Source organism: Stigmatopora nigra, chromosome 15 (genome assembly GCF_051989575.1).
Source record: "Stigmatopora nigra isolate UIUO_SnigA chromosome 15, RoL_Snig_1.1, whole genome shotgun sequence".
Classification (NCBI taxonomy): domain Eukaryota; kingdom Metazoa; phylum Chordata; class Actinopteri; order Syngnathiformes; family Syngnathidae; genus Stigmatopora; species Stigmatopora nigra.
The window spans coordinates 9,322,618-9,338,188 of NC_135522.1; the positions used below are offsets into that span (position 1 = coordinate 9,322,618).

Genomic DNA, 15,571 nt, shown 5'->3' on the forward strand with positions numbered 1-15,571 from the left:
CAATTTGAAGACAACAAATACTAAGTGTATATTTTGGGATTTATGAAAATAGCTGGTAAACCTGTTTGACTGTATAAGGTTACACTTCTTTATACAAGAATGGTACTAAAGTTATTTTGTTTATTCTATCTGGATTTTGAATGCAATCAACCTTTGTAAATAATAGTTTTTTATCTCTATAGAAAGTCAACTCTAACATGAATTATTCTGAAATTACTTTTTAGTTTTCTATATCAGACTAATGTGCTAATTCAACCAAAATTCATTATTGCTTTTCATTAAATGCACACTGAAACCTATTCCTAAATGCTTGGCCATATCCAATTAGTTATTTAGACAAGTCAAGACTGTCCACATTTCATTCAAAGCATAGTGCATTCATAAATTAGATAGTTTAATCAATATGCTGGTGATTACAGCTAAACTGACCATTTAACAATCAATTTTGAGAGACCTGCAATTCCATTCTGAGGCCAAAAAAAAGAAGTGCTGCTACCAGGGAATATGTGATGTTTTGCTTCTCGCATCAAAATTTTTTGTCAAAATGAAAATGATTGATAATTAAAAAGACTGAATGTCCGACACAATAAATCATTAAACACGAGTATGGGAAGCCACACCTTTTTGTTGAAATGAAGTATACGTATAATCGTTCTCAATTATATCCAAAAAACACCTGATCTTCTAAGATTCTGGAGGGAATAAACGGAGTAATCTAACCATTCATTTTCATACTATCATGATCCTCTTCCCAAAACACGGATATTGAAAGCTAAGTGTAAGAGATGTAAATAGAATGAAGCCTGAGGGAATCTGTGGGAGCACAACCCACATAACAGTAAGTCAATTTAATAGCAAGTGGGCGAGTAAAAATAAGGAATTGCGAGACATTACCACATTTTACAAAGTAATATTCATGTAAATGTTTAAAAATGCTGCCAATTGCCTTGCAATTTAGAAATGCCATGACTCCAAGTGGGATGTGCTGCATACTGACAGTGCAGTTGCAACCTAAAGAATAAACTTGGAAGTTTCTCAAACAACTTGGCTTCAATTTCCACCCCTAATTATATTTTCCTTCATGAAGAACATTTACTTCCCTAATGAATAGAGTACAATAGCTCCAGAGGAATGTTACTGATGATACATTTGTATTTACTAACAAGCTATCAAATTTATGTTTTCAAAGCAACATCTGCTGATGCACAAAAACTAGACATTAGCAGTTATAATTTAACAACCCTGACAACAGCATATGTTTTTTTGGGCTATTCATTTCTGGCTGCATGGTTCAAGCAGCACTATGTTTCAGGTCATGTGGGGTCAGGCACAATAATTTAGCTTTGCTGTTTTTATTGAATTCTGTCACAGCCGACATTTTTCAAGGTGAAATAATAACTTTGATAAGACAGTCTAAACAAAAAATGCTGACTAATTAATCATCCAATGAATCAATAATTTAGTTTCAGTATTAGAGTCATAGAGTGTCAACAGAAATACCCACAACCCAGAATCATAATGACAATACCTTTTTGTTACTCATCCTTAATGAACATAGAGATAATAAACTAATACGGCACACCCAAATAAACACCATATATTTAAACCTGCCAACGTAACTGCAGAGTGTAAATATAGAAGGAATATTTTTTGCCAAAACACATGCTGTAAAAAATAACTACAAAGAATGCCTTTCGGTTTTCTAGATAGATAAATAGCAAGAGTATGTTTACTTGTATTTCGTCGCTGCCTGATGTCACTGAGTTTTTGTACTGTTATTGTTTTGGTCATTTTGTGTTTAGTAAAGGTCAACATAATCTGATTGAAAGGTCAAAGTCCATTTTACAAAGTAGAAAACCTCATTTAGGTCTAAATTAAGATTTGGTACAAGTAGTAAAATGAAGCATTTGGGTCTACATGAGACCTTGTGCAATTCTCTAAAGTGCCATGATGGTCTTTTCCCAATGGAATTTACACTTCCGTGATTCAATACATCCTGACAGCAATTAGAGAGCTAAATAATGACTTGGCCACCCGTAAGATGCCCACTGCGGCATATTTCCCACCTTGTGCCTCTCTTGACTCTGCCCTTATCAAAGCACCTTTTCCTCTCCGCCTGATATTTAAGCTCAAAGGGCAGCCCTAAGTCATTAATGCTATTTCGTCTTCTCTATAACAGCAGAGAACCCTGCTCACTAACAAGCACACATTATCATCAGCCTGTCTGCACCGACTTCCTACCGCCCACAGAAAATCAAATATTGCACACAGGCGTTTTCCCAAAGGTGGAAAAATTCTCCAAGTTCACGGACCTGTCAGTTGCCTGAGCTATTCGTATTGCACCCTGCAAATGCGACAATTGATTATGTCTTTGACTTTTAGATCTAGCCAGTGAAATGCCTGTCTGCTTGAAATAGCTGCTCTGCATATGTGTTAGTGTGTGTGTGGGACCCATGACAGGCAACAAACCTGTTATCATTTTGGAGTGAGTTGCAGCTAAGAGAAGGTGCATAAACTGCAGTGAAGCTGTCAAGCCCTCGGGCAAAAATGCTCTTTGGAAGAAGTAGAAATGATGAACACTGGCATGGCGTGCTTCTAGAACGCAATTAGTGTATACACGAGGAAAAAAAAAGTGTACAAAACGATGTTGGAGAACATTCAGTCAGTAGAAATTTTGTTGGATAGATTTAGTGATGCATACGGTCATAAAATGTTTTAAATATGTTCATTCATTCATTTTCTGAACCGCTTATCCACACAAGGGTCGCGAGGGTGCTGGAGCCTATCCCAGTTAACTACGGGGACCAGGCAAGGGGGACACCCTGAATCACCCTGGTCAGCCAATTGCAGGAATCTAGGAAACTGACAACCATTCATGCTCAGAATCATACCTAGGTGCAATTGAGAGTTTTCAACCAGTCTACTCTGCATATTTTTGGGAGTGGGGATTGAGCTGGGTTCAAACCCCCGACACCCTAACCACTCGGCCGCCGTTTTAAATATAGAAAAGCAAACATTTTTTTTAGCAGGTAGTGACTTGAAGAAAGCAGCATATGCCATTGCCATGGTAACCGAATCGGTGTGAGCAAACAGGTCATCTCTCATGTTACTGCTTCTATCAGAAATACCAATGCTGTTCAGAATTGCATGACGCACAAATTTTACCTGAGTGAAAAATATATTCGGGATTTTTCAGACTATAACTTGCACCTGAGTAATAGTTGCAACAGCCAAAAAATACACAATGAAGAGAAAAAATATATACATCAAAGTCACACTGGAGTATAAGTCGCATGGTAGGGAGGGCATTTTTTTATGTGTTCAGAAACTAACAATAGTAAATTGGATATCAATAGGCTTAACTTAGAGAGGGAGGAAATGTATATACTGAGCACATGAGTATTACATGCAGGCCTAGCCAAACTATTCATAAAAAAAGTGCAAATTAGTAGTCTGGCAAATATGGAAATTGTACATTTCTATCTTTGGTGGGACAGTTTGGCACTAAAAACCTCATCAAATAAGTTAGGAAGAATGAGCAAAACTGTGAGCAAAATTTCGCATCTCCACACATTTGGATGAAAAACAAAAAGCAAAATTCAGACTTATTTTGCAGTTTAATCCAACAAGTGAAAGCAGGCCTTGCCACATAGGTTGAGACAAAGTATTTAGAGTTCCTATAATTGTTATCCTAATGTTTTCCAGTGTTAATTAATGCTTCAAGGTGCCCAAAAAAAATTGACATGGATAACAAAATTAATACATATTTCTAGGTTTAACAAATAAGAATGAAAAACCAGTTCTTACCCATGCAGCTCCTTGACAGAGACAGAGATCTTGAGGTTGTGACCAAGAACATAGAAAGTTGTGAGGATGTCGGCCCACTGCACCATCTCACCCAGAGGACCACCCTTCAGCACCTTAGGGCTGAACACATCACCGGATTCCTCTGTCAGAAATCCCACGTGGACAAGAATCTGTATTCATAGAAATGGACAAGGGTGAGCCCAGGGAAGGAAAATGAAGTACACTTAAGTTTTCTTACTCCATGTTGCGTGGTTGAGATTCTGTGAAATTCATATTTCAAGTTGTTGTCAAACTGCTAGGATTTTTATATCTAGAAGAAATGTGTTCCTCCGTAAAGAAGGAACTGATGTTTTCATATCATGCTTCAGAAGATTCTCAGACATCCTACTGTGGCGGAAATAGCAATGTGATATTTAATATGTGTAATATGTGGGACTGTGTGTCTTCTGAAAATGATGGAGCCAAATTGGCAACATTTAATATTTGGTCTACCGCACAAACAATTTGGGACACCAAGCAGTATTTTAGTATATATTAATATATCATAAATTATTTGAAAAGTAACTCTTCAGAATGTAGTGCTCTGGGATTGGGTTAAATAATTGTTTGGAATATTATATGTATATGTATTATATGTATTATATGTGTACTTGTTACCTATTTTCAAATTGAAATACTTCCCAGGCACCTGATGATGTAGTGGTTCACTCAGCTGACTTTGGTGGGGGCAATTTGGCATGAGTGCGAATGGTTGTCTGTCTCTCTCTGTGCCCGATGGCTAACTGGCGACCAGTCTAGGGTGTAGTCTATTTTTCACCCAAAGTCAGTTAGAATAGGCTCCAGCAACACTTGCAAGGATGCGCGGTGGTAAGAATGATGAATAAATGAATAATTGAATGAAATACATTTTTTCACTTAATGACTTCAGCGAGTGATTTTCCCTGAGTACTTCAAAATATTACACTCATCTGCTATGCCTTCCCCAAAGTCACTAAATGCGAAAACAGTTTCAAATCTAATAACAGCAAGATTTGTTTAAATCAAATGGGAATGAGTCAGTATACAGAAACAATAAGCTTGTTCTTCCATTCCCCAAATACAGAAGAAAATGAACAGTAAGACAATTCCGAATTTAAATGCCTTTTTTTTTAGACAATCCTTTGTTCATTTTAGCTACTCATGAACACAATGCATCAAAACTGGATAATCTGTGGTCTTTCAAATCGAGCATTGAGACAACACATCATCAGTAAACTAAAAAAATGATGAAATATCAAGTTAACATGCAGTAACTATGAGTAGTCAGCTCCTTTGTATCATTGGAAACATTTGGGAGAGTGCATAAACATGTAAACAATTGGAGACAAATATTTAAAGAAGAGGAAATACAACAACAGCGGTTTTAGCTTTCTGTTTCACAACAATGTTGCCAAAACAATCCTAAGTAAAAAGCCTGCATAAGCATGCCAGGCAGGTTGTATCTTGTCTGTCGATCGTCATTGATTGTTTTGTTTTCCTCTCCGTGCAGACTTCTTGCACTTTTGATCTGTTTTCTGTTTTTCTGTTCACAGAGAAGTTTGGAAATAGCTCTTACTTTTCTGTTGCACACGTCTATTTATATTAATGTTCTACTCCTTACTAAAGATTCTGGGGAGCTTGTGACTATTGGTGGCAAATTCTGACTTAATTTAATCCAGCATATGGTGCACACATCTATATAACTGGTGACATTCATACTATACGTTGGAGAAAACAGCACTAAACATATAAAACCCATTACAGTGACAAAAGAAAACAACAAATAAAACCATGCAGAAAGGTCAGAGCCAAGACTTAAAATCCACTATGCTGCTAGATTTCAAAACCCTCTCATATGGATAGCCCATTCACACTAAACATACTCTTGAAAAACAATTACACAGAAGTGTGTGTTTCTCTGGTCTTGGAAACATTTGTCATTTTAGACAGAAAAAATGTATGTGCCAATTTCAGAACTGCAGTGGAACTCCAAATAGAGAAGTTAAAGTTATTTCTGGAACTCAATGCTTTTTTCATTCATCAACCATACTGTGCATCCTCGCAAGGGTTGTAGGGGTTGCTGGAGCCAATCTCAGTTGACATTGGGTGGAAGGCAGACTACACAATAGGGGTGGTTTGCGGTCTGCTTTAACGTCAACTTGATTTCATGTGGGCCGGACCATTTTATAAATAATATTTAGATTTTTTTTTATGAATGTATTAAAAGAACTCGATTAAAAGCCCTGAATATTAAGTTATTTATAGATATAAAACTAGGTTTATTTTAGCTTTTTTATATATTTTTTTATAGATTTTCCAAAATAATTTTTGAACTAAAAACACAGAAAAATTGATTAAAAAAAATACAATTATTGATTTAAAAGGGGGAAAATAAGGACATTTAATATACATCTATACTACTCTTCATTTTAATTTGATCCTAAAACAGAACGTCGGCACTCATGATTTACTTTCCCGGGCCACACAAAATGATGCGGCGGGCCAGATTTGGCCCCAGGGCCGCTACTTTGACACTGGTGCCCTAAAGAGAGACAACCATACCACGTTTGCCCGCATCAAAGCCAAGCAAATGAACCACTACATCATTAGGTGGCCTCTAATTTTGTTGTACTCAAGTAATCAAGAACTTTTTCACTGTGTGCTAAGACAGTATTAAGAGACTGATCTGAAACCATATGACATCACCTGCGTATTAATTTGTAAAAATGCTCAACGTTCACCTGCTTCTCATCCCTCCAGTGACTGCGCAGTTTATCATCCAGTCGTCGAGCAGCAGAGGCCCACTGTGCTGCCAGCCTACGTATCCGTCTTTTCATGAAGATAAGCGACTCCTTTCCAGTGCCCAATTGCGCCAACAAAGCACCTGTGTCAAATCGGAAAGAAGCCTGGAGGCCATTGGTCTTTGTTAGTATTGACACTTTTTTGGTTCCTTTTGCACAAACTTGTATTACTTTTTTTTTTACCCAATCATAAGTCATAGTGCTATGATATGGCAAGCATTAAGAATTGTCATTTGGCCTGATTGATTCAGGACAATAGGATATTACAAGAGGCACAGAAAGAGACTTGTGTTTTTTTGCTACTACCCATGGGTCACAGTTTTTCCCTCTCTAATAGAATGTATGATGTATGACTGGCTCAACCCTATAAATAGTCATTCCAACTATATATGGTACACTTCCTTAGTGGAATAGTGGCCAGGTCTAGCATATTTTTGGTGTGTCAGCAAAATTGTACTCGCATTCGGGACACATTCTTTTATATCAAAAATCAAAAGTTATTTTTGTGTAAAAAGGGATTAGCAAACAACTCCAGATTTTTATGAAACTTAATTTAGTTTTACAAATGATAAGCCATTTTGGAGCAGCAGAAAATTGTATGGCCATTGATAATGAAAACATCATACAGCTAAAATGAAAAAACTGTTGGCCATAGATAATTAATTTAAAGCGCATTACAGCGTATTATTTTTTTAAAACACGTGCAACAGTTTTTATTAAGGAAAAAAAAGTTGAAAAGTGGAATATTGTCATCCTCTTAAGATACTCATATTTTTCAGAAAATTGTTTTTGTGCGCGTGTCTAAATTATCCGTTCATGATTTTGGCCACCTGTAGTAAAATTGTTTACTACTTCAATTCAACAGTGTTTGCATATTTTCCACCCAACAAAATGTTTTGTGTTTCCTGAAAAAATCTGAAAAAACGACATGGACGATTATATAGTGAATGATACATAAACTGTATATAAATATACATATTCCTGTAATTTAACAGTACGGATTGCTCTATAATCATTCTTTTTGTACCACTTATTCTTACAGAGGTCACAGGGGGTGCTGGAGCCTATCCCAGCCAATTACGGCATCAAGCATGGGACACCTTGAATTAGTCAAACTCTCAATCCAAGAGCCCACTTGAATATTAAAGATTGAATATTACTCCGAAGAGACACACATAACAGCAAATTATTCTTGCTTTATTCTACTCTGCTTTCTTGTTGTCAACATTGCTATTAAGAATTATTTCTTACATGGATGGAAAAAGCATAACTCTTTCAATGCTACTGACAGATAGAATATACTTCCAATTATGGGATTCTTTTCACTATTCTGCTGTGAATTTAAATAAGTTTTTTCATTAGTTTATTAGCCCCTCTCCTAGTTCGAATATATTGGATGTCTATCACCATCAATGACACCTGAAGAATCCGTACGAAAAGAATATTGAATAAGTAATCCATATGCAGAGTTCGCAATAAGAATTTTAGTGGCACCAGCCTACAAATGCAGCAATGTACAAAAGGAATGAAGAGAGACTGCCTGCACATCAAATTTCATTGTGAAGATGACATAAAATCTCTTGGGACAAACCTTCATAAGAGAAGAAAAGCTAAGCAGGCATCTGGACCATTTCTATCATTATAAATAAACTGCATCATTTGGAATTGGCAAGGATGACTATTTAATCAAACAAGAGGATAAAGACCCTGCAAATCCTCAATGAAGGTTTATTCATGAATTCATTCATTTCTATATCGCTTATCCTCACAAGGGTGCTGGAGCTTATCCCAGCCAACCATTTGGCAGCGGGCAGGGGAGACCTTGAATTGATTGGCAGCCAATCCCAGCACTCAATGAAACAGATGCTCACAAACACACCACCACCAAACGGGAAGGTTTGTTATCTTTCACATATTCTGCCTGTTAGGGGGTTATTGATCTTAAATAAATCATAAACCTATGCTTTGATTTAAAAAGTGATAAATGATCATCTTGACCTCGGTAATTTAAAATAATGCTGAAGAATGAAGCATGGAACAAAATGTTTAAAGGGAATAAAGCAGCTCCATGTTTAGTATTCTGCTCTATTTAATATTGCTTGTCATTTTGAAATATATACTCCCAATAGCTCTCACACTGTCAGCTCTATACCCAATTGCTTATTCTTTCCAAGACAAAGGTCTTTGCAGGGGTAATAAATTTTATCCTGTTACATTCAACAGATGTACTATGTTTCATACTTGTCTCCTAGGTAGTGTCTTCAAAGTAGGTGTAGCAGTCTGGTTTCTCCAAGTGAGTGGTGGGCAGAACCACTCTACCTCACTTAGGTAGATGAGAAAGGAACAGTCTGAGCCGTCTACTCCATAAAAGGCATAGCATGGGTCCGAGTTCCAGCGGGCACGCATCCACTGTAATATTCAAACAAAAGCATTGAAAATGCATTAGTATTAGCAAAGTGACTGGAACTGTAGTTTTGATTAAAAAGTGGCACAAGCTTTGAGATGTGAAGAAAAGCACACTATGCAAATTTCCAATGTGAAAACAGAGTTGTTTATAAGCGGCATTGTTCAAGTGACATAATTTCAATGTTTCAATGTGCCATCCAAAGTATGTGCAGAAAAATATCATAGAAATGCTGCTAGGGAGGAAAATACAACTGCAATACTGTTAAAGTGAGTTAAGCAAGATCATAGACAGTTAAATATGTCATAAATGTGTTATTCTAATAATGTACATATTAGAGCAAGGGTGTTGGATTCGGGTTGCTTCGTGGGCCGCTTTAACGTCAACTCGATTTTATGTGGGCTGGACAATTTTAGATATAATATTTAGATTTTGTTTTTTATAAATGGGATTAAACTAACTGGATTAAAGGCCCTGAATATTCCGTTTTGCATAGATCTATTTCAGCTTTTTTTAAATATATTTTTAGATTTTACACAATGATCTTTTAATTAAAAACAGAAAAAAATGCGTTAAAAAATTACAATTATTGATTTAAACCGGGGGAAATCCGGAAATTTAATATACATCTATAATCTTCATTTTAATTTGATCCTAAAACCGAAAGTCGGCATTCATGATTTACTTTCTCGGGCCGCACAAACTGATGCGGCGGGCGAGATTTGGCCCCCGGGCCGCCACTTTGACATCTGTTTATTAGAGGTTTGCATCAATAGTTTTTGTTTTTTACCTATTGTTGATGCATAATTATGATATATGATGTTTCAAGTTCATTTGTGTATCAACAGCACAAACACAACTGATATAAATCCCCAAAAAATCTGATAAGGGCAATTAGTCAAAAACTTAAAGATGCAATGTCATTCCAGCCTGATGGGCTCGACAAATTAGATGCAACATCACTCGCATATAATTAGGAATCTCACAATGCTCTTTTGCAAATACCAATCCAATTATTATATTTTGTACTCATTTTTATGTTTGTTTGTTTTTAATCAATGTGAGCCCCCGTGGTCCCTCCACAGGAAATGCTTTGCTTACAAATATTAAATTATGCTTCCAAAGAGAAGCATTTCAATATTTCAATAGCCTGACACTGGTTAACCCAGTTATCAATATGGAGCATCGTTATTATGGTCTGCAACTAACACATTTGGCGGGTATTTTCTTCATTGACCATTTGAGTTTTCAAGTTGAGGTTAATGCAGGGTCATTCCTTTTTTCATTAAAGCAAGATTTTTAAGAGCAAGGTTAATTTTAACCTCAAGTAATTCCCGCAATGTCTTTTAACTCTGCATAGTTTTGATCAGAGAAGACAAAAATGCTAAAGTTTCCTCCAAATTCTTATACAATCAGCGACAAAGGATGATAAACAGGAAGGCGCGGTGCCTGTCCTTGTTACTTGCAGTGCAGCTCCATCATACCCCGTGTTTTGACATACAACTCAATGACTTTCACATTTCTCCATCGTGCACCACCTCCCATTTGTCCGGCCCACAAGAAAGGTAGTCCAAGAAACTCATAACAACCTCTTGAGGGCCACGAAAGTATTTCAGGATAGAGAGGTAAGCAAAAAGATGAAAAGGGTAGTACCGTATTTTCACGACTATAAGGCGCACTTAAGTCTTAAATTTTCTCCAAAATAGACATTGCGCCTTATAATCCAGTGCTCTCTACATATGGAAAAAAGCAGAAAAACAAAAACAAAAAACCACCACTGTCAGATATTAAAAAAACACAAACGCCTGAACTGAAACAATACTGTTAAATATGCAAATGCCATCTTAGTTTACAAAATCTTCCATCTTATAGCTCCTCCCCCACTGCAAGATTTTATACAAAAAAATCCAAAACAACCACAATGGCTGGCTCTAGAGGTGACTGTGTAGTGAGTGCTTCATACCTGGAAGTCAATAGCAAATACCGTATTTTCACAACTATAAGGCGCACTTAAGTCTTAAATTTTCTCCAAAATAGACAGTGCTCCTTATAATACAGTGTGCCTTATATATGGAAAAAATGTTGTTCATTGAGGGTGCGCCTTATAATGCGGTGCGCCTTATAGTCGTGAAAATGCGATACATAAAATATAAAGATAAAAAGTGTGTGCCTATATTCTCTTGGCTACTTCGTTTCTGTTTCGAATGGATCAGCAATTATGTGCCGAATTGTTTTCACTTTTACCCCTCAAAGGTTGTGCTGGTGAGTAGTGTAATGTTTTCTGTTGGAATATTATGTTCTCCATAATGAAATGTACAACAAAAACATTGCTTGCATACTGTGTGCAACCATATTTCACATGAATGTCCATTATTCTGATATAGCTTGACTCTATGCTACACGGTATTCCTCTGAAGTACAACACATGGATAATAGAAGCTGCATCATGTAGCCCAATCCACTAGATAGACAGCATAGTACATTTTACTACTTGAAATGTGCTGATTTTGACAACCCCAAACACCAAAAAAGTGTTCATCTCAGTTTATATTATATGGATTTCTGGCAGCACTGAGACTGACAGGACAAAATGTGTTTTCTGTGTGTGAAATAGTTAGAAAATCCACACTTAAAGCAGACTTACATCCATCTTGCTAGGGCAGTCTGGATAATGAGGGTCTTTAGGAATGTCACACTGTCCGAATGGTCCTTGCCTAACTGAAAACAAGAAAAGTGGGGGGCTATCAGTGCTTGTAAACACACAGTACAATAACAGCAAAAAAAAACAGAAAGTGAGAAGAGACAAAGAATATTCTACAGAAGTGCTTTCAAAGGCATAATGAAATAAGGAAATTTACATTCCAAGTAGAGAGACCTATTAGTCATGCCAGTCAAACATTTGTTGTCATGTTTTCTTTTTCTTTTAAGCAACGTCTGGTTCTCCTACTGGCTGTGTTTTTTTTCCATTTCTAGCTCTCATGCACAGCAGTTATCAGAGAACTTTTACTGACAAGTGCATTGCATTTGAGTTCTGCTTGTGCGATCTGACAAGGAACACTGAATGGAGCTGTAGACTGCTCTTTCGATTTAGATCTCCACACTAACAAAATCAGACGGGTTAGACAATGCATATAAATATGCAGTGTTCAGTCAGAATTGTTGCTTGTTAGAAGTGTATTTGTGCATGGTTGATGGTCTCCTTGTGCCCTGCAATTGGCTGGTAACCAATTCAGGGTATTCCCTGGCTATGGCTCATAGTTAACTGGGATATGCTCCGGCACCCCATAACCCTTTGGTGGATAAGCGAAACAGAAAATGAAGTAAATCATGTAGATGAAACTGTTATTACAGTGACAGTTTTGATTCGTGCAAACTAATGTAAAACCTGATATAATGCTTGTTTCAGCTTTTGTAAAAGCCCAATTCTGCATAATTAGACCTCATATTTTGATACTCCTTTTCAACAGAGAAACATTACTAAAAGCCTGTGTTGATGTATTTTTGGGAGCTATAATTATCTGAATAAAATGTTATGTTATTTGATGCCTATATAACCTGTTGCTCTCCATTTTACTATTCTTGACAGGTTTGTAATAAAATAAAAAAATGCCTTCCCAAAGATATTAAATATAATATATATAGTTATATATACATACATACAAAATACTGTAGTTACCATGATTATGAGTTATCACCCTACATGGCTCATTTACTTAATGACCATGTCAGCCCTTGACTGCCTTTGCATTGTCCTTTTTTTCGCTCCCTGCTGACTTAATTCATTCTTTCTTTATCTTTCTACACCTTCCTTCCTCTCCATCTATCCTCGATGGCCAAGCACAAGTGAGCCCAATTAGGGGAGAAGTTGCAGCTTCTCCCCCTGTCACAAGGACTTATTAGCATGATATCAGCACAACTTAAAAAGAAACTTTCTGTAACACTACGTTAGAATCAAGCTCATTTAAATTATAGCAGACATTATGACACATTAATGAGACAGCATGTTTGATTGTTGTCACAAAGAACAGTGTGAAATAAAAGAGGATTCTGCTTTGTATCCCAATACAGATATTGAAAGTGACAGCTAATGAAAATGCTGAAAGAACCACATGTTATTAGCTTCAAGGGCATGCATCATCACAATTTAAATACCCTGCTTCAGAGTAATAACACTGTGTTGGGTGGATCACCTGAATGATTCCAGTTATGACATAAATGGAAGGTTAGTTTTTGGAATGGGCGATGTGTCGTGATTAATGCCTGTCATGCCCCTGTGAGCTTATTCTGCAAGTGCAAGTTCCTCAGAAATCATGCATTTAAGAACATTCAGACATGACAGTTTGGTTTGTGTGGGCAGAACGGAATGTGCTTTGCAAATTGCAAGGATTTGAAATGGACAGGTATGATTGGTCGGAAGGACTAACTACAGCTGTATGTAACATTCACGAGGTGTGCCAAGTGCATGACAGGCCTTTATGTGTGCATGTCCATGTGATTACTCAGACTTCAATCACCTTACCTCTTTTACTTCCAGTAGTGCGTTGTAGAATTTGCTCCACCCTGCCAGCCATGTCTGACATGTTCTGGGCAATGCCCTGGATCCGCTCCACTAGGCCTATTGGCTGAATTCTGACACACAAACACATTTGTGCAATATATTATTTCTTAGTCATTTTAATTACAAAGAAGAATGCTTCAAATAATACTTCAAATATATAATTAGGCAGCTGATTGGTTTGAACATAATGAATAAAATGAGTTTTGATACTTGTAATGTGGTTAACAGTTTGAAATGTCTTGTTTAGTTTGGGTTTTTTACCAAAATGTTTGTTTTTCCAGAAGGAAAATTTGAGGGGAAAATTATGTCTCCTCCACATTTTCATAAACCTTAAATTTCTGCATATAATACATTAATAGCACAAATCGAATAGTTTTTGTGCTCATAGCAAGCTAGGTTATTTTCAATTTGCATTATTAAAGGAGGTGTGAATAATTCTGGAATTAATAATAGTTCAAACTAATTTGTGAGGTGTTTTCTTGAACAAATTCATTTTTCTTTATCTAAATAAGATCTAAAAAGCTGAATTGGCTTTTGGCAGCCCGATGAAGAAGTGGTTAGCACAGTGGTACCACAGTTCTGCGATCAGGGATTCGATACCAGGTCCGTACCTTCCCATGGAGAGCAGGTGTATTAAGGCACTATATTATTACATACCACAACCGTACACAATTTCTGATAAAATATATATTTTTAAATGTATTAAGACAATAATCAGACTAACATCTGACAGACAACTAAGAAGATATTCCCAAAGTACTAACAAGGAGATGACTTACATTGTTTTTAAAATATTTATGAAAGAGTTTCCACTAACTGTGGTAAAGATGTTACACTAATCACAAACAACAGAACATTTCAAAGACTGCATGATGGTTGCATCCATTGTTTTAATGCACTAATTGCAACAAGTGTTAAATTGTCTAGACATGGCTCCTCGTTCTGTTAAAAAGTTATTTTAATGAGGTCTCTTGCTTCTACTCTCTGAAAATCTCTTCAAAGTAATAGAATAGTGGTTCATTTGGGTTCTGTGGGCACAGAGCTGGTTTGCATAACTGGATTCAAACCTTGTTAATTTCCCTCATTTCCCTAGGTAGATGTGGTAGGAGAATGTTGTTCTTTACACTGAAAATTGACAGCTAAACAAGATTGAAAAACTTCATACAGAGACAAGCATAAAAATATGCTTATTCCTTAAAACCACAACTTAAATGAGTAGACACACAAACACAACAATAATATAGCAACACAAAAGCTCTGGGGTCGAGATCTATTAACCAGCTTTGGCAGAATGGACGTGAGCAATTTAATTATTCAGAAAATTTGAAGCACCAAATTAGCGTCTTTTGCCACTGTAACATTTAGAAAAGGACTAATGGACTCTCCATTTGAAATAATAGTCTGATTTTCATGTTTTATACAGAATAAGATCCAAGAGGTGTTTTGTACTTCATTAGTTCCATTGTCACACACACAAAAAATGTAATTATAAGTATGTTGTCTCCAACTTTCGAGCGACACCAAAGATTCAATGTGAGAACCAGAACTTAGAATCCATTAAATGTCTTCCCTTGGGCTTTTAAAAAGGCAACAGAACCTTTTTTGGTTAATTTCTGGTTACCAGTAGCACTAAAAGGGTTTTGGGCAGTTGGTGGAATTACCATTGATGACAGCTGTATTGGAGTAATACAAGGTCCTAATATAAGGCGAGTAGGCAAAAGTGTGGAAGGATCTAAGAAAGGTAGTAGTAAATTGTGTTAGCAAGGTTAAGGGGTGATAGAAATGGACAGTACAAAAGGAGGATGGAGCCTGCTTTACTCAAACCCATGACTAGATTCAAGTATGAGTATGGCCTGTTGCTGTGGCAACAACGCTCGAATCTGGGCTTGCAGCTCCAACACTTCATTAAAGACCATTGATCTTATTGTTGTCTTTAAATGTTTTATGTTCAGCTGCGTTTACCTGCATATAGTTGATCCCCAA

The 15,571-nt window shown here is 36.6% G+C and overlaps 1 protein-coding gene across 4 annotated transcripts in view; it reads right to left on the minus strand.

The window, feature by feature from the left end:
• The window catches only part of mgat5b (alpha-1,6-mannosylglycoprotein 6-beta-N-acetylglucosaminyltransferase B), a 54,401-nt gene that overhangs the window by 19,234 nt on the left and 19,596 nt on the right, over window positions 1-15,571 (minus strand). For all 4 annotated transcript variants that reach the window (XM_077734755.1, XM_077734752.1, XM_077734753.1 and 1 more), the window contains 5 exons: window positions 13,550-13,659; window positions 11,675-11,748; window positions 8,868-9,035; window positions 6,567-6,731; window positions 3,808-3,977 (listed from right to left, as the gene is read on the minus strand). In XM_077734755.1, the coding sequence (XP_077590881.1) occupies window positions 3,808-3,977; window positions 6,567-6,731; window positions 8,868-9,035; window positions 11,675-11,748; window positions 13,550-13,659 (687 nt within the window). The remainder of the gene's footprint in view (window positions 1-3,807; window positions 3,978-6,566; window positions 6,732-8,867; window positions 9,036-11,674; window positions 11,749-13,549; window positions 13,660-15,571) is intronic.